This window comes from Sarcophilus harrisii, chromosome 1, assembly GCF_902635505.1.
Source record: "Sarcophilus harrisii chromosome 1, mSarHar1.11, whole genome shotgun sequence".
NCBI classification, from domain to species: domain Eukaryota; kingdom Metazoa; phylum Chordata; class Mammalia; order Dasyuromorphia; family Dasyuridae; genus Sarcophilus; species Sarcophilus harrisii.
The window spans coordinates 128,562,045-128,589,290 of NC_045426.1; the positions used below are offsets into that span (position 1 = coordinate 128,562,045).

Here is a 27,246-nt window from a genome sequence, read left to right on the forward strand (position 1 = left end):
AGCTCTTGTCTGATGCTTTTTTTGGTGAATTTGTCCCATGTTCCCAATCATTGAAGAAACTAGAGACCTAGAAATACTTTTCATCTGAGTGTTTTCTTTTCCCCACAGCCACCAAATTAAATCACTGCAATACAGCAGCACAGGCGATGTGATTCTTGTGGTGTCTGGAAACTCTCAGGCCAAAGTGCTTGACAGAGATGGCTTCCTAGTAATGGAATGTGTCAAAGGAGACCAGTATATTGTGGACATGGCCAACACCAAGGTGAGCATCAATATATAATGAACTCCAAAACAGACTTATAAGTGCTAATTTCTTAAATTGTAAATCATGGCTTTATTTATTTGGATTGTTTTCTTGGTATTGAAGACCCATTTGTACCTTTAATTTTATTTGGAATTGAAATAGTGGAATAAGTCTTAAAATATTTTTGTTGTTACTTTCCTTGAAGAATAAAATTCTATTCATAAGGGTTTGTGTAGTATCCAAAGGAGCATTTTGTTAAAAATGCAATGATAGATGTGCAAAAATATTCATAGCAGCTCTTTTTGTAGTGCTGAATTGGAAACTGAGTGCACATCTATTAATTGGGGAATGGCTGAATAAGTTATGGTATATGAATGTAATGGAATGCTATTGTTCTATAAGAAATAATGAACAGGCTGATTTCAGAAAAGCCTTGAAAGATTTCCATGAACTGATGCTGACTGAAGTGAACCAGGAGAACATTGTGCAAAATAATCTTGCAAAATAATAGCAAGATTATATGATAATCAACTTTCATAGACTTAGTTCTTCTCAACAGTGCAATGATCCAAGACAATTCCAATAGACTTGGGATAGAAAATCCCATCTGCACATGAAGAGAGAATATGGAGACTGAATGTGAATAGAAGCATAGTATTTTCACCTTTTTTTTGTTCATTGGCTTCTTCTCTCTTATGTTTTTTTCCCTTTTATTGTTGTTGTTGTCAATTTTCCTTTCACAAGATAACAAATAGGGAAATATATTTAGAAGGATTCTACATATTTAAGCTATGTTGACTTGCCTGCTGTTTTGGAAAGGAAGGAAGTGAAGGAGGGAGGGAGAAAAAAAAATTTGGAACACAAAATCTTACCGAAATGAATGTTGAAAACTAGCTGTACATATATTTGGAAAATTAAAATACTATTAAGAAAAAAAAATAAAAATAAAGCATGATTTTTGTGGAAAATTGGTTATAGAAATTTTGAGAACCTAGTTATTGTATAGAGTAGATGTCCATTCTCCTTGTATTAAACAAGCAAGTAAAATTAGATTTTGAGCTTATTATGATAAAGAGAAAAATTTGTTCATCTTTTGTCACACTCAGTTGAATCTTTTTCTTCTAGGATGGAGGTAGAGAGGTTGGCAAGCTATTTTAGGAGTTTAGGTAGATTATGATTATATATCATATATGATGATTATCATATATATCATATATGATGATATCATATATATGATTATAATTATGATTTTCCATGATAAGGATAATAGATGCTCGATATGGGATATTCCTAGCTATGGGAATAGTAGATGCTGCTCTATATAACAAGACAAAAAAGATCACAATGAGTTTTGTAAATAGAGGCCAATGAAAGGAGCTTGGAAGGTGGAGTCAAGGAAGCCTGGAATGAGATTTGGCTTCAGCCCCTTACTAGCTAGTTGTGTGACCTAGTGTAAAGCCATTGCCTCTGGGGGTCTCTATGAAAACTAAAGTCCCAGCTGGCTCCATTCCTATCATCCTCTGATTTCTCATAGGGCAACATTCACTGGTGTAGAATTTGTTGTGGACAAATGAGTGGGCTATGGACTAGGTTATGGAACCTTTCTTTGAAATGCTTGCTGTCTTGGAATGAATATTAAATTCATCTTGAACTATTGTATCCTCTTTCACATGAGTGTTACCTAGAGAGACTGGTGTGGTATATAGTAGGTGGTGGAAGGATGCTCAATGTCAGGAAAACCTAGACTCAGGTTCTGCCTCTGATGTTGCTGACTGTGTGAACAGGACTTCTTTAAATCCTCAAATCATTCTTTCAGACCACACTTACATATGATAGAGGGTTACAGACAGTGGGGAAACTCTGGGTGAGGTATAAGACCCTTCAGCCCAGAGGGAACCTGCTAACAATGTCTGGTTCCACTCCCCATCTTCCCTAAAGGCTCTCAGCCTTCCTAAGAAGTTGGGGCAGTGACAACCTGTGTTGTGATTGAAGCAGAATGATACCAGGTGGCAAACTACAATCAATAGCAAATTGTTTATGTGGTCCCACATGCGCAGTATATACTGGGCACATGCCCAGTGATTTTATTATACAAAAATATGAGGGTATAAAAAGGGGGAAAGATCTTGTAATAAATGGACTCCATTTCCCCACCATCCTCAGGAGTCCTACCTCATTACTTCTCCACTAGGACGGTATATTTTAATCACTCTGGTGTGGAGGCACTAGAAAGCAACAGTATGTTTTGTCACCCCAACTTGGGGGATCTAGAAAGCAGAACACAACAACAAATGAGATTGATGATAATTAGAGAAGGGAATTTCCATGCCTTTCCAATTTAAAAAAAAAGTTACATGTTATCATGAACTTCCTATAGTCATCCCATAGAGGATTTTACAAATGAGGAAACTGAAGTTTAAAGGAGGTAACTTCACAAAATTCCCATAGTTGGCTTCATATAGAACCTGAATTTCAGATGCCCAGTCTAGTGGCTTTTTGATCACAGCCCTGTGAGATTAAAAGAGATGAATTGTGATGGAGAAATCTTGAAGGAAATATTAGGGTAATTATCAGATTACAAAATAATTATGATTATACTATAATTTTCCTTAAAATGTTATTTCTGTACTGATAGGAACCTATAACAGAAACAGCAGTTCCTGTTTTCTTTGGTTTTGCCCAGAGGGAAATATAGTTAAATGGTTATTTTAATGTTTATTTTTACTGATATTTGTATTGCAGCTTCTGGCCTGAGTAATTAGATTTGATAAGTGAAGAATAGTTTTTTCAGAAATAGGTGCCTAAATGAGGCACATCTGTAATTTTAATCTCTCTTCCGAGTCCAGGAATAATTAACAACTCCTGAATTTATTATAAAATTTAGGAAATAGGACTTTAAAAAAATATGTGTATCCTATTAAAATCTAAGTAGAACATGCTTTGAGTATAAAGTTTTCCTAATTAGCTCAGAAGTTTGTATGAATCAAGTTGTTTATATTTCTTATAGTTTTTAAAATTCAAAATGTGTATGTGTGTACATATTATATGTATGTCTACATGTGCTTGTGTGTGTGTATGTATATCTATATATATGTTATATAATTATGTCAAAGGTGCAGTTATTCTAAATTAGAGATTATCCTTTTTTGGTTCCCCTTTATGAGAATCACAGGATTAAAGAGTAAGCTATCATCTGATCCTATTTTTATTTTGCCGAGGAGGAAACAGGTCTAGAGAGAGAATGAGCTCAAGGTCACACAAGGAATAAATGGCCAAATTAGACCTCAAGTCCATGATATTTAGATTCTGGGCCCAGCCCTCTTTTCATTGTATTTCTGGATAATGTAGGATTTTATTTTTTACTATGCATATAGTTATATCGGTTTTGTTATTGTAATCCTTTCATGGGGTTTGTGACAAAGCTAATGCTTCATATCTTCAAATTTGAAAAATAAGTCTTTTTAAAGCTTTTAAAACAATGCACACTGCACTAGCCCCTTTTTATTCCTTGGTTGTATACTTGACGTTTTGGGATGTTGCCACTGGGTGGCAGAGACGCACCAGTCATGTGATCTCAACTAGTGATCCTGGCTTGAAATTGCATTTTTCTTTTAAGTTTTTATGCTTATGTATTCACAAAGATTTGCAAAGCTGAATAAAGTAACAAATGGCAAAAAGATATATGTGTGTAAATATACACTTAACACATACATGTACACACACACACACACACACACACGTATACCTCCATATACCATCTAGTAAATTTTGAAGTTGGCTTGCTTTCCTTGGGATTCAGATAGGTTTATTTTTTCCAAACAACATAGGTTTGTAACCTTGACCTTTCTATTTTGGTTGGTTTTAAAAACATCTATTTGTTAAAACCACTGACTTAATGAATATTAATCACTATTATTCATATTTTTCAAAATTATAAATTTGATAATAGAGAAATGATGAAATAAATATACATAATAAAGAATAAAATCATACATTAAAATTAGCTTTTTCTTTTTAAAATTTTATCAGTATAGTTTATTATTACATTTGTAAATCTTCCATTTCATGAGATATCTTTTGTAATAAAGTAAAACAAGTAAAACTAGTGCATATAGTGCAGTATTAAAATGCATGTAACACTTCCCATCTGTAGCAGCCCTTACAGATATCTTCAATTGCTATGTTCCAAAATGTGTATATTTAACAGTGTTTCCCAAATCTATTACCTTGTTATAGATAGAATATTTTATCATCCATTTTTGGAACTCATGAATGTTCATTATATTGATTATAGTTCGTCTAGTTTTTAAAATTGTTTGTTTTTGCTATGTTGTTGCTATTGTATGAATTTTTCTCTTGGTTCTCATTGCATTCTTTGTCAGCTTATAAATGAATATAAAAGTCCTCAATATTTCCCATTTATATGTGTTGTTAAAACATAAGTCTATTTTGGTTTTGTTTACTTCACTCTGTATTAGTTCATATGTCTTTCCAATCATTTTGAAGTAATTTGTTTCCTCAGTTTTCATAATGTAGTAGCATTCACATGCCACAACTTATTTAGCCAGTCTTCAACTGATAGACATCGTGTGTGTGTGTGTGTGTGTGTGTGTGTGTGTGTGTGTATGTTTGCATCAGAAAAAGAGCTGCTGAAAGTGTTTTTAAACATAAAGAACTTCTTTTTACTTTGATTTCTTTTGAACATTGATCAAAGGACATACATGCTATATTTAGCAGCTTTTTGTATGTAATTCCAAAATTGCTTTCCAGAAAGGTTGTACCCTCTTACAAATTCACCAACAGTACATTAATATACCTATTTTGCTCCTTTCCTCATACTTTATACAAAGATAAGTTTCAAATGGGCAGCTAGGTGGTACAAGGGATAGAACATAAAGCTTGGAAGTTAGGAAGACCTATCTTTATGAGTTCCAATATGACTTCAGGCACTATCTGTTTGATCTTGGGCAAGTCCCTTAACCTTGTATCTTTCAGTGTCCTTATCTGTAAAGTAATTTAGAAAAGGAAATGGGAAAACATTCCAGTGTCTTTGTCAAGAAAATCCCAAATGAGGTCCCGAAGAATCAGATTATGACTGAAGTGACTCTGTGACAAAAAGTTTCAAATAGTTATATGTCTTAGATATAAAATATCATATCATAAACAAAGAGAATTGTGGGGAAAAATGACTTATCAGATTCATGAATATGAGGAAAGTTCATGATCAAACAAGGAATCATTGAAAACAGAATGACTAATTTTGATTATGTAACATTAAAGTGAGTTTTACACATATTTAATAAAACTAAGATTAAAAGAGAAATAATTGAGAGAAAAAAATCTTCACAGTGTTTATCTAATAAAGACTTTATTTCTGTGATATATAAGGAACTGATTGAATTTATAAGAAAAAGAACCATCCCCCAGTTGTTTAATAATGATTCAAGGACATGAACAAATGATTACCAAGGGAAGAAACCCAACCTATTTATAACCACATGAAAAACTACTCCAAATTACCAGTAATTTGAGAAACGCAAATTAAAATGAATGTGAAATTTCACCCAACACCCATAAGGGTGGCAAAGGTGATAGAAAAAACTATTTATTTATTTTTAGCAACGTAGATGCACAAAAATTCATATTAAAATGAACTCTCCATCCCAAAATATTTGTTCAGCCTTGGACCTGGAATCAGAAAGACCTGAGTTCAAACCCAGCCTCACACACTAGCTTTGTGACTCTGGGCAAGGCATTTATCTCTGCCTACCCAAGTTTTCTCATGTGATAAATGCGGATAATAATAGCAATTGCTTCCTAGGTTTATAAGGATAAAATGAGATTATATTTGTAAAATGAATTGTAAGCCTCAAAGCACTTTATGAATACAAGTTATTATTGTTACTTTTATTATTATTACTTTTTAAATGTTAAGTTATGCTACTTTCTATTTTGTTTCCTTATAAATTTTAATAATTGTGATTAGTTCTAGTTCTACTAATTTCACTTCTACTCATGTCCTTTAGGTTTTTCCATATTTCATTGTATTTTTTATTATAAGTTTTTGAGGTATTATAATATTTCATTGCATGGTATTAATGTACTATCTTGTGTTTAGCCATTCTCTATTTATTGAATATATGGTTTGTTTCCATATTTTCCCCCATTTGAAATAAAGTAGCAAAAAGGATTTTTGTATAGATACATCCTTTTTTTTATAACTTTTTGTGATCCTGTTAGGATAAAATACTAATACTGTTTGTTAGGTTAAAAGGTATGACTGCTTTTTTAACTGATTTTTCTATTTACATATTGCTCTTCAAAATGTTTATACTTGTTCCAGTCCTACCAACTGCTCTATTAAATTTGTAATTTAATTGTTATCTTCTTATAAAGGAGGTATTAAAATTTTCCATTATTATTGATATTATAATGGTTTCTTCTTTCAAGATTATGAAATTTTCATTAATACATATAAATTTAGGATAACTAGATGCATGTTTATTAAAAATTTTTATATTGTCATTTTACATAGTACTTTTTCATGTAAGATAATGCCTTTCTTTCCCTTTGGTAATGTTTTTTGATTATACTTAAGCTTTGTCCTTCTCTTTGTGTGTGTGTGTGTGTGTGTGATTTGGTAGTAGTTTGGCAAATTTTGGACCACCATCAGTTTTAAAATCTATTTAAATATTTCTGGATTAAATATTTCGTGTAAATGGAATATTGTTGGATTTTGAACTTGTGACTCTTGACTATTTACATTTGGCTTTATATGAATATTAATTGATTCTGTAATTTTAATCAGAAAGAAACACTTACATTTTTGTTATTGTACTAATATCACTCCAAACAAAACTCTTAACTATTAATAACTATGTAGGTTTGTTTTGTTTTGTTTTTTTTTGAAACTTGAAACTCCCTTTTATTAGTGAAATGGTGCTTGGCTTTTTGCTTTTCTTTCCCCTTTTCTACCCCTTTATTATTCTTGAAATAACATTCTTTAACATTTAGTGGTTTAGGGAATTCATTACTTTGAGGGTTTTCCTATCTTTTTAGAAATGGTTTATTTTGATTTTGGAAATGTGAATTTTTATATTTGTTTTATTCTGAGAATTTTTGACTTTGAAAAGTTCTTTGATTGTATGCCTCTTTCAGCATTACAAAGTTTGAATGTTTTTCAAATGGCTATCTCTTATAAAAAAGCATAAAGAAAATTGTTAGATAGATACTTCTTGAGCCCCCATTCTCAATGAAATTGTAGAATGTAAACTCTTTGAGGACAAGACTGTGTGTCTTTTTATTTTCTTTTTGCATCCCATGTGCTTAGCGGACTATTTCAAGTCTCTCTCTTTCTTTCTTTCTTTCTTTCTTTCTTTCTTTCTTTCTTTCTTTCTTTCTTTCTTTCTTTCTTTCTTTCTCTCTCTCTCTCTCTCTCTCTCTCTCTCTTTCTCTCTTTCTCTTTCTCTCTTGAAAAGAGTTCAATGGATGATAAAGGTTTTAAAATGTCTTTTGAAATTAATTTATTTCAACCTTCTTAATTAATGTTGTAGATTTGATCATCGCCGATTAGAGTTCCAGGTTGGCCAAGCTCTGCTCAGATAAGGAGACTTAGAGCTGTGCCAATTATGCCTGCTCAGGCACCGAAGTTCAACTATACTGTGTCCTAGAGAATTTTAAAAAAGAGCAAAGAAGTGACATAATCAGATGTTTGCATAAAAAAAAAAATTAAATCTTGAATTTTTTCTTTTCAAGGTCCTGTTGTATTTTGTTGCCTATTTTTTCTAATTCTGGGAATTTTTTTTTGCTAGTTTCCTGGAATATATTTTTCAGTTTATTTTTCCTCCAAGTCTCTTGAGATTGCTATTTCATGATCTTTCCTCCAGATCTGAATAAAATAATAAAGAAATAAAATGTAGATAATTCTCTGATTTCTGGAGTCTGTTTCCAGTTTTGCTTTGCATCAATTCAATTATTGCTTGTGGCTTCTGTTGATTTTTGAGTTTCCTATTAAATTGTCCAAATTGGTAATTTTATCATTTCTCATAAACTTCTTCCTTCTAACAATTTTAGCAATAAATAAACCTAGATAGGATGATTGGGACTAGTTTGTGAAGGGTACTTACTCAGTTTGTAGTTCATTCAGATGGTATTAGGCAACTAACAGAGTTGAGAGGAGAAAATCTGTACAAAAAGAAGGAAAAAGGAGAAAGATTGGAGGTTGGGAGTCTGGTAATGAGACAGTTGCTTTGGTAATGAGGGGTATAAAACCATAATCAGGTTCTTAGACTTTGGAGAAAGCAGGAAACTTGGATTTTAATTATTTGATGAGATAACTGAATAAGAATTGGAATCAGGAATTGATTAGGCAACATTTTTTTAAAGAGGAGATAAGTGATAAATGTAATAACTAGATAGCCCGGTTAGTTTCAAAGAGCAATAAAACTTCTGCAATTACATTTTATCTTGCCAACCTAGGCAAATCATCTTGCTATTCCATTTGTTATAGCATAAAATGGTTTTATACAAAGTAGTCTATCACCTCTATTAAGAAAACAACTTTGAATGCATGTTCTGATAGTGAGAGTATTTGCACCCTATGCTCTTTTTTATGGGACAAAACTCCCATCCTTTCATTTTTTGAAGTGAGCACCTTCAGGTCAGTCACCTTTAAGGAAATAACTTTTAACTTGTATTGTTTGACCATTCCAAAGAATGAAATTCTGTGTGGATAATGTGTACAACTATCTTGGGCAGCTAGAAGATTATTGGGTCTGCAGTCAAAACAACTCATTTTGAATTCAAATCTGATCTCATTTACTAACCAACTGTGTGATTCTGGGCAAGTCACTTAATCCTGTTTGCTTCAGTTTCCTCATCAGTAAAATAGCTGGAGAAAGAAATGGCAAACCATTCCAGTATCTTTGCTTAAAAAATGGGGTCACAAAGAGTTGAATATGGCTGAAAATAACTGAATTGAAATTGAATTTGTTGGTACAAATGAGTACAATTGTCATGAAAATTAGGCTGTCATTGTCAAGATATAGCAATGACATAAGAATTTTCTTGAGTAGTTCCAAATAATATAGAGAATAACTACATAGATCAAATTCCTTAAAATTACATAATATTGACTTTGCTTAAATGTTTTGTTTTCCTCCCTCCCTTCCTTCCTCCCTCCTCCCTTCCTTTCTCCCTTTCTCCCTTTCTTCCTTCCTCTCTCTTTCCTCCCTCCCCACCCCCCCTCTTTCTTTCAATGAATGGATAGGGGTTTTAAAATTATGCACTTTTATAAGATGATTTTCTTGTTTTGCTTGTGTTTTTTTTTCTCATTTTTTTCCTCTTTTGATCTGATTTTTCTTATGCAGCATGATAAATGTGGAAATGTGTTTAGAAAAATTGCACATGTTTAATTAACTTAGATGCTATCTGGAGAGGAATGAAGGGAAAGAAGGGTGAAAAATTTAGGGTTTTGCAAGGATGAATTTTGTTGAAAATTATCTTTGCATGTATTTTGAAAAATTTAAAGATGTCTTTATTGAAAAAACTCAGTAAGAAAAAAAATTATCGGGAAATGGCTGTCATTTTATATTTGATTCATTTTTTTTTAATGTAGCTTAATTATTAAATCTTTATTGGAAAAATTTGCTTCCAAGGTTTTTTTTTTTTGGTCAGTTACCTCATTTACTTCTAATTTTAAACTACTTTTTGTTTCTTTTTGTAAAAGTTTTTCAATTTTATGTTTTTAAAATAATATGATCTTTATCCTGTATTTGGTCGTATAACCTTCTCATATCCATAATTTATTCCGAGATATTTTCTTTCTTGCTTTATTATTTTATATGAACCTTTATTTCTAAATCATTTATACATTTGAAATTTATCTTGTACATTAAGTTTTCTAGAAAACTTTTTCAAATCAAATCTATAAATATTCAAGTCTCTATTATGAGCCAAGTTAAGTAGTTGATAAACGTGAAGAGCATCCTATTTTCTTAGATGTGATGAGTGAAATGAAAAGTATCTTCTTTATAACACTAGTATATGGAACCTCTGATTTTTCATTAATTTAGCAAATAGTTTTGGAATTTCAAGTAAATTTTGAAAGCTATTTTCCTAGAGAAATGGAACACACTGACAGAATAAGACCAGATTTTCCCAGGACCAAGCCTCCTCCTTTCCACATTAATCTTAGAAGTTAGTGAGACTTCAGTTTTGAGTTGCTAATTTTAACCTGATCTTCCATTTTCCTCTCAGTATAATCAGCCATCAGTATTTAAGAGAAAGCAAAAATTGCGATTTTTTCTTAAAACCTTAGAAAGACATTACTTTGTTGAGGCATAGTCTCTGTGTTTGTCCAATCTTTTATTTTTTAAAAGGCCTAATGAGTATGTTACATGTATTTTTACTGTGGGTATATATTTGCTTTTATGATATATTTTAATTATTTTTTAAGCATTTTTGGTTGTTGAATTGATGAGTATGTCTAAAGATTTTCTATAAATTTTAGTAGTAAGACTGGTTGCTGTGATAAAAATTTTTTTGAGGCAATGTGGCAAAATGAATAGAGAGCTGTCTTTAGTTAGGAAGACCAGGGTTCAAGTCTAGTTTTTGGCAAAAACTAGGATTCCTGTGGGATCCTGGGTCAATCATTTTATCTCTTAGTTGCCTAAACAACTCTCTTAAGACTCTAAACTGCAAAGCAGTTGCTGATTTCATTGGGAGAGGGAATTTATTCAGTGAGAATTCCCTTTCCAGATGAAAACAAGACCATCCATCTCCAAAAAAAATTATATGTGAGAGTGAATTGATAACTATGAGTAATTTAAGCATATCTTCAAAATATTTGTTATAAAGTAATGGACAAAAATATTGCCAACTTTATATTATGGAATTGCTATATATTCATAATAATGAGACTTTGCATATAATAATGTGTTTTTTTATAGACTTTAAGAAAAAAGCAGTAACAGACTTTTTTAAAAAACAAACCTATGATTTCAGTACCATAGGGAGTTCCTGGTGAGGAAAACCATTTAGTAATGTAGATAGACATTTTAATAGGTTTCTTTTTAATGCTTGGACCTCTGACACATGAGGTGGTTTGCCCTGGGTCCTATAGTTAGTATTGTCAAAGGTAGGACTTGAACCCAGGTCTTCTTGACTTTGAAGGGACCTCTGTAGACACTCCACCATAGTACTTATCATAGTTAAATAAATTAGTTATTGATTGTAATGGCCTGGCTAGCTTTCTGGCGGTTCTGTGGATGGGCCTTGGTCTAAACATATCTTTGCTATAGATTTCCAATCACTAGGGGTTAAAATTTTCATAAGCCAAATTCTCTAATGAAATCTTAATATAAGAAGATGTAGACCCATAAAGAGTGCAAGCCTTTTTCAGATCTTTCATAATTTTCAGATTAAAAGGAGTGTATCTTCTTTTTTCTTGACCTGAAGAATCAAACTCTTCAATCACAGGGTATGCTTCTATTTTAAAATCAGATGTATCCTGTCCTTCATTTTTTAGCTTTAACTAGTGCCTTTTGTAATCTTGTCATAGGTGGACAAAGCTGCTGCATGGGTGGTACTGATGGTGTCACTGCCCCTCCCATTTTTCCTTCTTCCACACATGAAGGTGAAATTGAGGGGAGAGGGTCATGAGATGGGGAATGCCCTAAGGGCTCCTGCTTGGAATCACCACACTCCTTAATTTCATCAGACTCTATTTAACTCTTTTCTTGTCAAATTCTTCATGCTTTTCAGCTGCTTTGTCAGTACCATCCCTCTCCTGCTCTTTCTCCTTTTTCCTTATTTTAAAACTTGTGGAATTCCTTAAAGTCAATTGTATTATGTTGTGTATATATATAGAATGTTTTCTCAGGAATTGAATCAGGACCATAATCTTCATAATATTCAAATAGTTGCTCTCCCCCTAGTTTCCACTTATCTAGCTCTAATTTTTCTTCCTTACAGAACCAAGGATATGGGCACTCTTATATTTTTAAGAGTCTAATGATCTGCTCCCAAGTTACCAACAAATATTGCTTCTTTATTAACCTAACTATGCATTCTACACACTTCCCTTGGAGTGGGGAAGGCTCTTTTCTTAGTATTTGCCCCTTTTCAGCTGAAAAACAAAAGTGACTAGTTTAGCTCTTACCAACGTTTCTGCTTGTCTGTTTTTGTACTCACCCTATTTCTGGGTCATAGGGACTTCTCCACTGAACTTATGATCGAACTGCTGAGTGTAGGTCCTTATGTGCAGAGCCTCAAAATGTAGTGTGCTTCTTTCAGTGGCCCACATTGGGCACCAAAATGTAATGTCCAGGCTAGCTTTCTGGAGGTCCTCCGGACAGGCCTTGGTCTCAGCAGGATAGTCACCATGAGGATAATCTGGAATAGAGTCTAAAGTCTTTATTCTCGCAGTCCGTCCCAGTCTGACTCAGCCTGTGTCCTGCACAGTCTGTTCCCTCTGACTGACTGACCCACCTCAGTTCTTTTAGCCCTTAAATACCCTATTACAATAATATCATTACAACATACTGAGTATATGCCAATTAGAGTGATTATATCATACTAGATATATGTGACCTAGAGAATCATTATCTCATTAATTCCGCTGAGTTAACACCTTGTTTTAAGTATCTTTGTATACGTCTTCAAAATTCCTGCCCTCTACAATTGAGTATTTTTCTAACTGGTTTGTGAATCTCTGATAACAGTATGCTATAGTAGTAAATATTTTAAACTACAAAACTGAAGACTTGTGTTTTAATTCTCGTCTTACCTCTAATTCACTGTGTTACTTTGGGAAAGCCATCTAATTACTTTATGTTTTAGTTTCTTCAATTGCAAAATGAAAAAGTTGTATCAAATGAGATAATATTTATACATGCTTAGAAGAGTGTCTGGCATATGATAGGCAAGTCCTTTTCTCCTCGTGTGTGTTCAGATGTTCTTTATAGCACAAAAATTGCATTATTTTTCCTAATTATCACATCATTTCTTCATTATATTTTCTTGTTGTTGTTCTATGGCACTGAAACTTGAAATAACATAGTATCTGAAGAATTAATGAGACAGTGAGTATTACCAGACAGCAATGTATAGCATCAACGAAAATTTTTTATTTTTTGGTCTTTAATTGTTGAAAGGGTTTAGAACTCTAAAACTTCACCTAAGGAGAACTTTAGTTGCATCCTTCTTTCTCAGCCCTTTATTTTTTATTTTTTTAGCGATCATTCCAATATAATAAAACTTACACCTATTCCATCTATCTATGTAAACTCCTTTTAACTTTCACAATAAAGATAAAATTCTTAGAAGTTGTATCAAATTTCCTTATAGGAATATAAACAGTTTGAGATGCTTACGATTATTATTTCATATTTGCCTTTTTATGATTCTTTTGAATATTTTATTTGAATATCAGATTTTCTATTTAGCTCTGGTATTTCATCATGAATGTTCAAAAATTCTGTTTCATTAAATATCCATTTTCCCCCTGAAAAAATTACACTGAGTTTTGCTGGGTAGGTGATTTTTGATTGTAACATAGTCCTTAGCCTTTTGGAATATCGTATTCCAATACTTCCTTTCCATTTATAGGGAAGCTTGTGGCTTCTCTGATTCTGATTGTGGTTCTGTTATACTGGAATTATTTCTTTTTAACTGCTTGAAGTTATCTTCTCTTTGACTTGGGAGCTCTGAAATTGGGCTGTAATATTTCTTGGAGTTTTCATTTTAGAATCTCTTTCAGGAGGGACTGATAGATTCTTTCATTTTCTATTTTATCCTTTAGAGCTAAGATAATTTCTTGAAGTATGATGTCTAGGCTTTTCTTAACATGACTTTCAGATAGTCCAATAATTCTTAAATTATCTTCCTTTGATTTATTTGGTGGGTTTTCCAGTGAGACATTTCGTATTTTCTTATGTTTTCATTCTTTTCAATTTGTTATTTCTTGATGTGTCATGGAGTAATTAGCTTCCACTTATCTAATCCTAATTTTCAAGGAATTATTTTCTTTGATGAAATTTTGTACATCTTTTTTCCCATTTGGGCAGTTTTGCTTTTTAAGGTGTTCTTTCTTTCTTTTCTTTTCTTTCTTTCTTTCTTACTTTTTTTTAAAATAAAGCTTTTTATTTTCAAAACATATGCATGGATAATTTGACAACATTGACCCTTGCATACATAGCCTTGTATTTCAGATTTTCTCCTCTTTTCCCCATCTCCTTTCTTAGATGGCAAGCAATTCAATATATGTTAAACATGTTTAAATATATGTTAAATCCAATATGTATAAACATATTTATATAATTCTTTTGCTGCACAAGAGAAATCAAATCAAAAAAAGAAAGTAAATGAGTAAGAAAACAAAATGCAAGCGAACAACAAAAAATAAAAAATAAAGGACTGAGAAAGAAGGATGCAACCAAAGCTCTCCTTAAATAAAGTTTTAGATATCTAAACCCTTTCAGCAATTCAACAACAAAGAGTGAAAATGCTATGTTGTGTGACCCATACTCAGTTCCCATAGTCCTCTTTTTGGGCGTAGATGGCTCTCTTTGTCACAAGATCATTGGAACTGGTATCAATCATCTCATTGTTAGAAAGAATTGATCATCGTATAATATTGATGTTGTTGTATACAATGATCTCCTGGTTCTGCTCATTTCCCTTAGTATCAGTTCCTGTAAGTCTCTCCAGGCCTCTTTGAAATCATCCTGGTGATTGTTTCTTATAAAACAGTAATATTCCATAACAGTCATATGCCATAATTTATTCAGCCATTCTCCAATTGATAGGCATCCACTCAGTTTCCAGTTTCTTGCCACTATGAAAAGAGCTGCCACAATCATTTTTGCACATGTGGGTCCCTTTCCTTTCTTTATGATCTCTTTGGGATATAGGTCCAATAGAAACACTGCTGGGTCAAAGGATATGCACAGTATAATAACTTTTTAAACATAGTTCCAAATTGCTCTCCAGAATGGCTGTTAAAATTTTCTTTTCATCATTTTCTTGCATCACTCATTTCATTTATCATTTTTTCCTCCACTACTCATCTATTTTTTTTGAACTCTTCTGTATTTTGTTTGTAATGTTTTAATGCCCTTGCATATAGTCAAATTTTATATGGGTGATAACTACAAGCTATCATATCTGACTTTTCTAAATTGTATTCTTGTCCTTAACTTCTTTCTTCTTTATCTTTTGATTAGCTTTGCCTAGCTTTGAAAAGGGTGAATTGAAATACCACTCTCATACTTTTATTTGCTGTTTCTCCCTGAAATTCAAGTAATTTGTATTTGAAGTTCTAAATAATAGGTATCATTTATACAATGACTCCTAAGTGCCAGGCACTGTGCTAAGTGGCCTACACATATTAATTTGATTTGACCGTCACAATAACCAATTAACAATAAGATGTTAATGTTATACTCATTTTATGTTTGAGGACACAGAGACAAAGAGGTTAAATGATTTGCTGGGGCTCATACAACTAGTAAATACCTAAAGCTAGATTTACCCTAGTTGCGGCAATCTATCCACTGCACCATCTACCTGTTTACAAGACGTCATGCATTTCTTTTATGTATGTTAAATATCGATATTATTACATTTTCTATAGTACCTTTAAACATAATGAAATGTCTTTACTTATCTATTTATGCTGTTTTTTATTGTTACCTTTTTTGAGGTCATTTTGTAAGACTTACTATGTAATGAATGCCTCTACTCAGGAAGGTCCCCTATCAACACCAGGATCAAATTTAAAATCTTTTGTTTGGCTATTAAAGCCCTTTTCAACTTGCTCCCTTTCTATCCTTTTTGTCTATCCTTTTCTTGTTTTTCTGTTGCTTTTAATATATTAGTATTCCTAACTCTATGTGAATGTTTTTCTGCATGTAAACAATCATTTGTTGAAGTCAGATGAGAGTAAAGTTCTTGTGATTCCTTCTGTTTCCCTACCTCATTCTCCATTTCTGTAACTTTTGGGTTCTAAATTTCTTCTCTCCTATCTCCTTCCCCACACATTAAGATAAGCAATATGATATTAGTTATACATGTGAAGTCATCAAAATATATTTCCATATGAGACATAATAAAAAAAAAGAAAAATAAAGTAAGAAATTATGTTTTAATTTGTACTCGGTTCAATAGACCTCTCTGTGGAGGTAGATAGCATTTTTTATTATGAGTCCTTTGGAAGTATCTTGCATCATTGTATTGATCAGAGTAACTAAGTGCTTTACACTGGATCATTATTACAGTATTGTCATCACTGCATACAATGTTATGTTCTGGTAACTTCACTTTGCATCAGTTCACATCAGACTTCCCATGTTTTTTTAAGCTATAAGGTTAATCTTTAAACATATCTTTTAATTACTTTTTTGAAACCTAGAATCTCTAATTAAAAGAACTTCAAAAATCAGTTATATATGTTTTTGTCTCCTTCCCATTTAGAGAATTTATTATTATTGTTTTTTAGGTTATATGTGTACATTCATTTTTATATGAGTCATGTTAGGAGAGAAAAATCAGGACAAAAAGGAAAAACCACAAGAAAAAAAAAATCAGAATGAAAAAAAAAAAGGTGAAAATAATGTGTGTTGATCCCATTTTCCAAACAAAGTTTATTGGAACTGCCTTGGATCACTGAAATTTGTGAGAAGAGCCAAATCTATTATATTTGATCATTACACAATCATCTTGTTGTTGTATACAATGTTTTCCTGGTTCTTCTTGTTTCACTTGGCATCAATTCATATAAATATTTCCAGGATCTTCTAAAATCAGCCTGTTCATCATTTTAAATAGAATATTAACATATCATTGCTTTCATATACCATAAAAATCAGTTATATTTATACTTTTATTTTATAACCCCTACATTTCCTCTTGTGTCCCCCTTTCCCTTTTTAAGGGAACCATTCCATGTAAAAAAAGAATTTCTTTTAAAAGATAGAGAATGAAGAGGAAAAAAATTGATGAAAACTTATCAGTTCATTTAAAAATATGACAGTATTTGCAATGTTCTATATCCATGGAAAATTCCTCTCTCCCTTGCATCTCTCAGCTCAACAGAGAGAAAGGGAAAGGATCGTTTCATATGTTGTTTTTGTAGCATGCTTATTCTTACACTTTTACAACAGTTATTTTCCCTTGTTTAGTGGTTGTTCTTAACTCTCTTCACTTGGTATTATTTCATATAGATATTTTCATGCTTTATATTAATCACATTTCTTGTTTTTTTATAGCATAGTAATATTCCATTACATTCATGTACCAGAATTTACTTAGCTATTTCCCAGATTGATGAGTATCAAAGGTCTGCTATAAATATTTTGGTATCTATAGGGCCTTTCTTTTTAATTGAATGACTAGTAGCAGAATTTCTGGATCAAAAGTCATGGAAATTTTTTCTTTCATTCATTGTTGTTTTAAGTAATTTTAAAAATTGATGTCTTTTTAAAAAATTGCTAGTTTTCCCCAGTATTCTTTTCCTGCTCTGCTTTCAGAGAGCTATCCTGTATAAAAATAATATTTTTAAAGAAAAAAAATCAGCAAAGTTGATAAATACATAGCAAAAGTTGGAAAATAATTTGCAATATACACTTTTGCACCTCTGCAAACAGGTGGGGTGAAGCCATGCTACTTTTTTATAATTTTGAAACATTAACTTTGTTTTTTTAAAAAATATTTTCATTATTGTGATTATTGTGTGTATCGTTTTCTTACCTCTGTTTACTGCATGTAGATCTCTTCATGTTTCACTAATTTCATCATATTTGTAATTTCTTACAACATAGTGATATTCCATTATATTCATATCTCTTATTCAGCCATTCCCCAGTTTTCCTTCTTATTTTCAATTCTTTGCTTTTTAAAGAAATGCTCTTTTTAATATCTTGGTGTATATTGGGAGTTTTTTCTTATCAATAGCCATCTTGGGATATTAACACTACTAAAACATGTATAAAATAGTATAGAGATAGTTTAATCAGTTTATTATTGTAATTCCAAATTGTTATAAAGATTATCACAGCTTCATTATAATACACAGATATGCTTCTCATTTTACAACTTCTCCAACACTGACTTTTCCTACCTTTTAATATTTTTGCCAATTGCCTGATTGCATTTTTAACATAAATTTATTTTCATTTATTTAGGGTCACACAGCAATGCTCAATACTGGCTGCTGGCATCCCAAAATAAAGGAAGAATTTTTGACTTGTTCAAATGATGGGTGAGTGAATATTGTTAATATGAGGCATGTACCACAATATTTGCAAGATTTTCTTTAACTTATCTTTTAAGTTAATCTTCACCTTTTTAGAAAACAACTTTCAAAAATGTATAATTTTTATATACAATAATTTTTTGTTTGTGTTTCTACATGTTTGCCCATGAATGTTATTTTTATAAATAAAAATGTTGGGTTTTTAATTTTACTTTATTTTATTATTATTATTTTTAGTGAAGAGATCTGTAAACAATATTGATAGCAATTGAGAAATCAGTCCATCAAGCATGCATTTCTTAAGTGTGTAATCCATACTAAATGCTCTGCTAAGACCTTGGAATGCGCAGATAAAAGTGAAATAATCACTCCTTCAAGGAAAAACATGATTTTCTTCTGGTTTTTTTTTTTTTTTTTAATATATATATTATTTAAAGCACAAATAGGAAAGTGTTAACCAGGGAGGGATATTTTGACTTGGAAAGTTTCTGGAATGAAACAGGCACATCCTTTCTAGCAGCAATTACAAGAAAAGTTGATTTGATCATGATTTCAAAACTAGAAAGTAGGAATAAGAATAGAGTTCATTTTTCACATTGTCTAAAGGTAGTTTATGAGAAGATTCACAGAGTATAATTGCCGCATAGCTGGAGATAATCTAAATATGTTGGACTGTTGTTGAAGCATTTACCATTTAGGTAAATGACCTAAGGGCAGACCCCAGGACAGAAGTTCCTGAGTTTGGTTTCTAGTTTAGGAGTGAAGATGACTGGGTAGTAACATGATTAGGGAATTTGAAAAGACATTTTTATATTATAGTCATATCATCTAAGATTTGTATTAAGGCAAATAATTTGACTGCATTGTAGGAGGAGAGACTGGCTAGGTAACTATTGCAGTACTTTAGGTAAGAGATAATAGGGGTATGACCTGAAGTGATAGCTCTGAGAATTGATATAATGATAGCAGGGGCAAAATTCACATTCTTTGTGATAAGATTGGATTCATATATGCAATAAAATGTTGGAATTGTGATTCTGAAACTCTCATTTAAGTAGCAAAGATATTTAATATGAGAATTTTGAAGGGACCAATGTAGAGTCAATAATAACCTGGAGAAATGACTATATTAAAGTATTGTGTATTAAAGAAGAATAAGAACCAGAAAAGAGGCTGTCAAAGAACTATGATAATGAAAGTAAAGAAAGAAGTGTATCGAGAAGGAAGAAGATAAACAGACATTTTGCAAATATAGCAGAACCATCAAGAAGTATCAGAACTGAGAAAACTATTGAATGTGGTGATGATTTGGGTGATTGAAATATTCATGTTCTTTTTTTTTGTGAATTTTTTTTTTATTAAAACTTTTTATTGACAGAACCTATGCCTGGGTAATTTTTTACAACATTAATCCTTGCACTCACTTCTGTTCCAATTTTTTCCCTCTCTCCCTTCACCCCTTCCCCCAGATGACAAGCAGTCCTATACATGTTGAATATGTCACCATATAGTCTAGATACAATATATGTGTGCAGAACCGAACAGTTCTCTTGTTGCACAGGAAGAATTGGATTCAGAAAGTAAAAAATAACCTGGGAAGAAAAACAAAAATGCAAACAGTTTACATTCATTTCCCAGTGTTCTTTCTTTGGGTATAGCTGCTTCTGTCCATCCTTGATCAATTGAAACTGAGTTAGATCTCTTTGTCGAAGAAATCCACTTCCATCAGAATACATCATCATACAGTATTGTTATTGAGGTATATAATGATCTCCTGGTTCTACTCATTTCACTCAGCATCAGTTCATGTAAGTCTCTTCAAGCCTCTCTGTATTCATCCTGCTTGTCATTTCTTACAGAACAATAATATTCCATAACCTTCATATACAACAGTTTACCCAACCATTCTCCAATTGATGGGCATCCATTCATTTTCCAGTTTCTAGCCACTATAAACAGGGCTGCCACAAACATTTTGGCTCATACAGGTCCCTTTCTCTTCTTTAGTATCTCTTTGGGATATAAGCCCAGTAGAAACACTGCTGGATCAAAGGGTATGCACAGTTTGATAACTTTTTGAGCATAGTTCCAAATTGCTCTCCAGAATGGCTGAATGTATTCACAATTCCACCAACAATGTATTAGTATCCCTGTTTTCCCACATCCCCTCCAACATTTCACATCATTTTTCCCTGTCATTCTAGCCAATCTGACAGGTGTGTAGTGGTATCTCAGAATTGTCTTAATTTGCATTTCTCTGATTAATAATGATTTGAAACACTCTTTCATATGAGTGGTAATAATTTCAATTTCATCATCTGAAAATTGTCTGTTCATATCCTTTGACCATTTGTCAATTGGAGAATGGCTTGATTTCTTATAAATTAGAATCAATTCTCTATATATTTTGGAAATGAGGCCTTTATCAGAACCTTTGACTGTAAAAATGTTTTCCCAGTTTATTGTTTCCCTTCTAATCTTGTCTGCATTAGTTTTGTTTGTACAAAACCTTTTCAATTTGATAGAATCAAAATTTTCTATTTTGTAATCAATAATGATCTCTAGTTCTTCTTTGGTCATAAATTCCTTCCTTTTCTACAAGTCTGAGGGGTAAACTATCCTATGCTCTTCCAATTTATTTATAATCTCATTCTTTATGCCTAGGTCATGAACTCATTTTGATCTTATCTTGGTGTACGGTGTTAAGTGTGGGTCAATACCTAGTTTCTGCCATACTAGAAATATTCATATTCTTCAAGATTTTTTTCTACTTGATTTTGTAACATTAATTGATTTTGTAATATTTGTAATGCTGAAATGTCTCGTGCTTCCTTTCTACATGAATGATTATTAAAAGAGGGGAACACATAAAAACTGACTGCACTGGAAAAAAAATACCCACATAATTTAATACAAATATATAAAATACAAAAATGCCTTAATAGAACTATAGTTATTGGAATCTTTTTAATCCTTACATTTTCAGAAAGCTTTTACTTTTACTTATAAAGAAATATATTAAATACTTATAAAAATACTTTTTACTTATATAAATACTTAAAAAGAAATATATTAAATATATTAATATAAATATATTAAAGCATAACTTTAGGATTAATGTCTTATGCCAAAGAAGAAAGCAAAACCCAGAATGTGTTTTCATAATTTTAAAATTAGAAACTTTAGTGATATGAAGATTTCTTTTTGACTGAATAGAGCTACATGAAAGTAGGCTATAAATTAAAGCACAGTGTGGCAAAAGGAATGACATCATGCCAACTCTGGACACCAGTTAATTACTGCCTGCTGTCATTTCCTTTGTCATGTACTAGTAACAGAATTAGTCAGTGGTACCAACTAAGCTTAGGTAAGGCAAGTACAGAAATGAACAAGGGGAAAGGATATTAATAGAGCACAAATGAGTAGAAAAGTGTAGTAAAATAGTCTATTTATTTGTAAACTGATGACAACCTCAACCTTCTAGAAAATAGCCCTTAGCATGAAAGAAAGAGGGAAAGATATCTTTTTTAAAGTTAAAATTTCTGTTAAAAAAAAGCAGCAGAATAGAAAAAAGAAAGACAGAAAAGGAAAATAAAACAAACAAAAAAAAAGAGTAGAACACTATCATGTACCTAGCAGAACATCAGAGAGGAAAGAATACATAATAGTAGAAGAATTTATATTCATAAGGATCCATCTTTGCTTTCTTGTAGGTTTTTCTTTTGTTCCCTGCTGTGTACTTTTTTTACTTAACTCTTTTTTTCCCCTTTCATTCCTGCCACCTCCCCCAGGTAGGCTCTAGATAAGCACAGTTATATGTACATATATCTCTATATGTATCTCTTTAAAATGTATATACATTCAGATGTACACACACACACACACACACACACACACACACACACTTACCCACACACTCATCCTCCCCACATATATACACATATACATTAATATCCATCCACAGACTCACACACACAGATATATCTATATCTATATCTATATCTATATCTATATCTATATCTTTAACTATATCTATATCTATATATACACATACATAGAGCGACAAGCATACATATCTACTCATTCCTGATATAAGTAGGTTTTCAGAACTATGAGCCCTCCTCCTCCCTCTAATGCCTCTTTGTCTATTCTTCCTCTGTACCACATTTATATAACATAATTACTATTTTTATCTTAACTTTGTTCCAATCTTCCTTTTGAGCTATCCAGTTGCTGATGTTAATCATAAATATATATTGTACATTTCTGTGTAAAAAACATGACACAATTTGTCCATGTTAAGTTCTTTGAAATTTGACTTGGATATTAGCTCTTACATGTTAAATTTTCCATTTTCTAGCTATTACAAAAAGGGTTACCACAAACATTTTTGTACATGTGGATCCCTTTTCCTCTTTTAAGATCTCTTTGGGTTATAAGCCCAGTAGTAACACTGCCACATTCAAGGGTATGCACAGTTTGATAATTTTTTGAGCATAGTTCTCAATTGCTCTCCAGAATGGTTGAATTCTTTCACGGTTTCACCATTAATGTATCAGTGTCCCAGTTTTCCCACATCCCCTCCAACATTCGTCATTATCTTTTCCTGTCATTTTAGCCAATTTGAGAGGTGTGTAGTAGTATCTCAGAGTTGTCTTAATTTGCATTTCTTTAATCAATAGCAATTTGGAGCACCTTTTTATATGACTAGAAATAGTTTCAATTTCTTCATCTGAAAATTGTCTGTTCATATCCTTTGACCATTTGTCAATTGGAGAATGGCTTGATTTCTTATAAATTTGAGTCAATCCTCTATATATTTTGGAAATGAGGTCTTTATCAGAACCTTTGAATGTAAAAATGTTTTCCCAGTTTATTGCTTCCCTTCTAATCTTGTCTGCATTAATTTTATTTGTACAAAAACTTTTTAACTTAATATAATCAAAATTATCTAATGATCTCTAGTTCTTCTTTGGTCACAGATTCCTTCCTCCTACACAGGTCTGAGAGGTAAACTATCCTATGTTCTTCTAATTTATTTATAATATCATTCTTTATGCTTAGATTATGAACCCATTTTGACCTCATCTTGGTATATGATGTTAATTGTGGGACAATGCCATACCAGTTTCCTATTTTCCCAGCAATTTTTGTCATATAGTGAATTCTTATCCCAAAAGCTGAGGTCTTTGGGTTTGCCAAAGACTAGATTGCTATAGCTATGGACTATTTTGTCCTATGAACCTAACCTATTGCACTGATCAACTAGTCTATTTCTTTGCCAGTACCAAATGGGTTTGATGATCGCTGCTTTATAATATAGTTTTAGATCTGGTACAGGTAGGCCACCTTCGTTTTTTTCTTTTTTTTTTTTCTTCATTAGTTCCCTTGAAATTCTTGACTGTTCTTCCAGATGAATTTTGTTGTTATTTTCTGTAGGTCAGTAAAATAGTTTCTTGAGAGTTAGATTGGTATTATACTAAATAAATAGATTAGTTTAGATAGTACTGTCATCTTTATTATATTTGCTTGACTTTTCCAAGAGCATTTGATATTTTTCCAATTATTTAGATATGAATTTATTTGTGTGGAAAGTGTTTTGTAGTTTTGCTTATATAATTCCTGACTTTCCCTTGGCAGATAGTATCTTTTATACTATCAACAGTTATTTTAAATGGAATTTCCCTTTATATTTCTTGTTGTTGGATTTTGTTAATGATGTATAAAAATGCTGATGATTTACGTGGATTTATTTTGTATCCTGCAGTTTTGCTAAAGTTGTGGATTATTTCTAATAGCTTTTTAGTTGATTCTCTGGGGTTCTTTAAGCATACCATCATATCAAATGCAAAGAGTGATAATTTGATTTCCTTATTACCTACTCTAATTCCTTTATCTCTTTTTCTTCTCTTATTGCCAAAGCTAGCATTTCTAATATCATATTGGTGATGTTAATGGTGTAAGTAATGGTGATAGTGGGCAACCTTGTTTCACCCCTGATCTTATTAGGAATGGTTTCAGTTTATCCCCATTACATATGATGTTTGCTGATGGTTTTAAATAGATGCTACTGACTATTTTAAGGAAATGTCCATTTATTCCTATACTTTCTAGTGTTTTTAATAGGAATGAGTGTTGGATTTTATCAAATGCTTTTTCTCCATCTATTGAGATGATCATATAGTTTTTGTTAATTTGGTTATTGATATAGTCAATTATGTTAATAGTTTTCCTAATACTGAACCAGTCCTGTATTCCTGGTATAAATCCTACTTGGTCTTTGTATATTATCCTGGGGATCATTTTCTGTAATCTCTTTGCTGTTATTTTATTTAAAATTTTTGCATCAATATTCTTTAGGGAGATTGGTCTATAATTTTTTTTCTCTGTTTTTGTCCTACTTGATTTATGTATCAGTAGCATGTCTGGGTCATAAAAGGAATTTAGTAGGAGTCCTTCATTCCCTATTTTTTCAAATAGTTTATATAGTGTTAGATTTAATTTTTGTTTAAATGTTGGATAGAATTCATATGTAAATCCATCTGGTCCTGGGGATTTAAGTAATAAATTAAATAGTCCTGTGGACTATTTAAGTAATTTATTTCTTCCTCTGTTAATTTGGGCAATCTGTATTTTTGTAAGTATTCCTCCATTTCACTTAGGTTATCAAATTTATTGGCATAAAGTTGGGCAGAGTAACTCATAATAATTGCTCTAATTTTCTCTTCATTGGTGGAAAGTTCTCCCTTTTCATTTTGAGACTAACAATTTCATTTTCCTCTTCCCTTTTTCTAATCAAATTTACTAATGGTTTATCTATTTTGTTGTTTTTTTCATAAAACCAAATCTTAGTTTTATTTGTTAATTCAATAGTTTTTTTTTACTTTCAATTTTATCAATCTCTCCTTTTATTTTTAGAATTGAAGTTTGGTATTTGATTGGTGGTTTTAAATTTACTCTTTTTTTTAGCTTTTTTTAGTTGCAAGCCCAATTCATTGATCTTCTCTTTCTCTATGCAAGTAAATATCTAGAGATATAAAATTTCCTCATTACTTTGGCTGCATCCCACAAATTTAGTTATATTGTCTCATTATTGTTATTCTTTGGATGAAATTATTAATTGTGTCTATAATTTGCTTTTGACGCATTCGTTCTTTAGGATGAGATTATTTACTTTCCAATTACTTTTTGGTCTATTTTCCCCTGACTTTTTATTGAATGTAATTTTTATTGTATTGGGATCTGAAAAAAATGCATTTGCTATTTCTGCCTTTCTGCTTTTGATTTTGAGGTCTTTATGTCCTAATATATGGTCAGTTTTTGTGTAGGTTCCATGAATTGCCAAGGAAAATTATGTCTAATATTTTTTTCTTTGAGCCAACTCTGATGAGAGTAAGATTCACATAATGTTCATCCCCTTTCCTTCTTTCCCTCAAATATAATAGGTTTCCTTTTCCTTTTCATGAGATGTAATTTCCCTCATTTTACCTCCACTTTTTCCTTTTTCTGGCACCCCTTTTCACCTTTAGTTTCTCTAATTTCCCTCATTTTACCTCCACTTTTTCCTTTTTCTGATACCCCTTTTCGCCTCTAGTTTCTTTTTTATAACAGTAAAATCAAATTATATATGCACTCTTTATATATACCCATAACAGAAATATAGTTCTCAAGAGTTTTTTTTCCTTTTTTTTTTTTTTTTTTTTCCTGAGGCATTTGGGATTAAGTGACTTGTCCAGGGTTACACAGCTAGAAAGTGTCTGAGGTCAGATTTGAATTCAGGTCCTCCTGACTTTGGGGCTGGTGCTCTATCCACTGTGCCACCTATCTTCCCTTCTTTTTTATCTTTTTATGCTTTTCTTGAATCCTATATTTGAGGTCATACTTTTTGACTCTGGTCTTTTCATCAGAAATAAATGGAATTCACTTGTTAAATTGAATGACCATCTTCTTTCTGGAAGAAAATGCTCAGTTTAGCGGGGTAGTTTATTCTTGGTTGCCTTCCAAGTTCATTCCAGAACTAATTCAGAGGGTGATTTTGGTAATTAGCTGAGAGTCGTGGGAGAAGATCAGAAAGAAGCATGTATTCTCTCCACCATCTTGGCTCTGTCCCTCCCCATTTTAATTTTTAAAGAACTATTTTCATCTTTTAAGACTTCTTATCTCCCTTTCTACTTGGCTAACAGTTTTTAAATAATCTTGTTTTTCTTAGATGGTTTTTATCTTTTTTAGTTTTTCCTCATTGTCTCTCATTTAATTTTTAAAACTTTTTTTTTTTTTGAGTTCTATAAATTTTCTTTGGAAAAGGAGTATTCCTCTTTGGAAAAAGCTTTATTTTTTATTTTTTTTAGACTTGGTATCTTGCTCTTGAGATGAACCCCGGTCTTTTCTATTCCTATATTTTAAGTTTCTGTGGTTGGAGTCTTTCTTCTTTGCCTGTTCATTTTTTAAAAAAAATGAGTGTTAGTGTAAACACTTCTAATCACTAGGTGTGTGGGTGCCTCTAGTTTCACCCCATCTCTCTTCTCTGACCTGGAACTCCAAACCAAGAGTTCTCCCCTCCTACAAGTGCCCAAGGCCAGCAACATCCATTGCTTCTGCATTCACCAGGTGTACTGTTTCCTTCTCACCCAGGGCTGCATCTGCAGCTCTGCTGTGCCTGGCATTCCCAATCAGAAGAGGTTCACGTTCACTCTGTCTTCACAAATTCAAACCCCCCACTCAACAAACAGTTGGGAAAGTGAAAGCTTTA

General features: G+C 32.0%; 1 protein-coding gene across 2 annotated transcripts in view; it reads left to right on the forward strand.

The window, feature by feature from the left end:
• WDR70 (WD repeat domain 70) overlaps nucleotides 1-27,246 on the forward strand; it is a 297,258-nt gene that overhangs the window by 63,639 nt on the left and 206,373 nt on the right. For both annotated transcript variants that reach the window (XM_031964247.1, XM_031964252.1), the window contains exons 8-9: nucleotides 109-262; nucleotides 18,427-18,503. In XM_031964247.1, coding sequence (XP_031820107.1) covers nucleotides 109-262; nucleotides 18,427-18,503 — 231 coding nt within the window. The remainder of the gene's footprint in view (nucleotides 1-108; nucleotides 263-18,426; nucleotides 18,504-27,246) is intronic.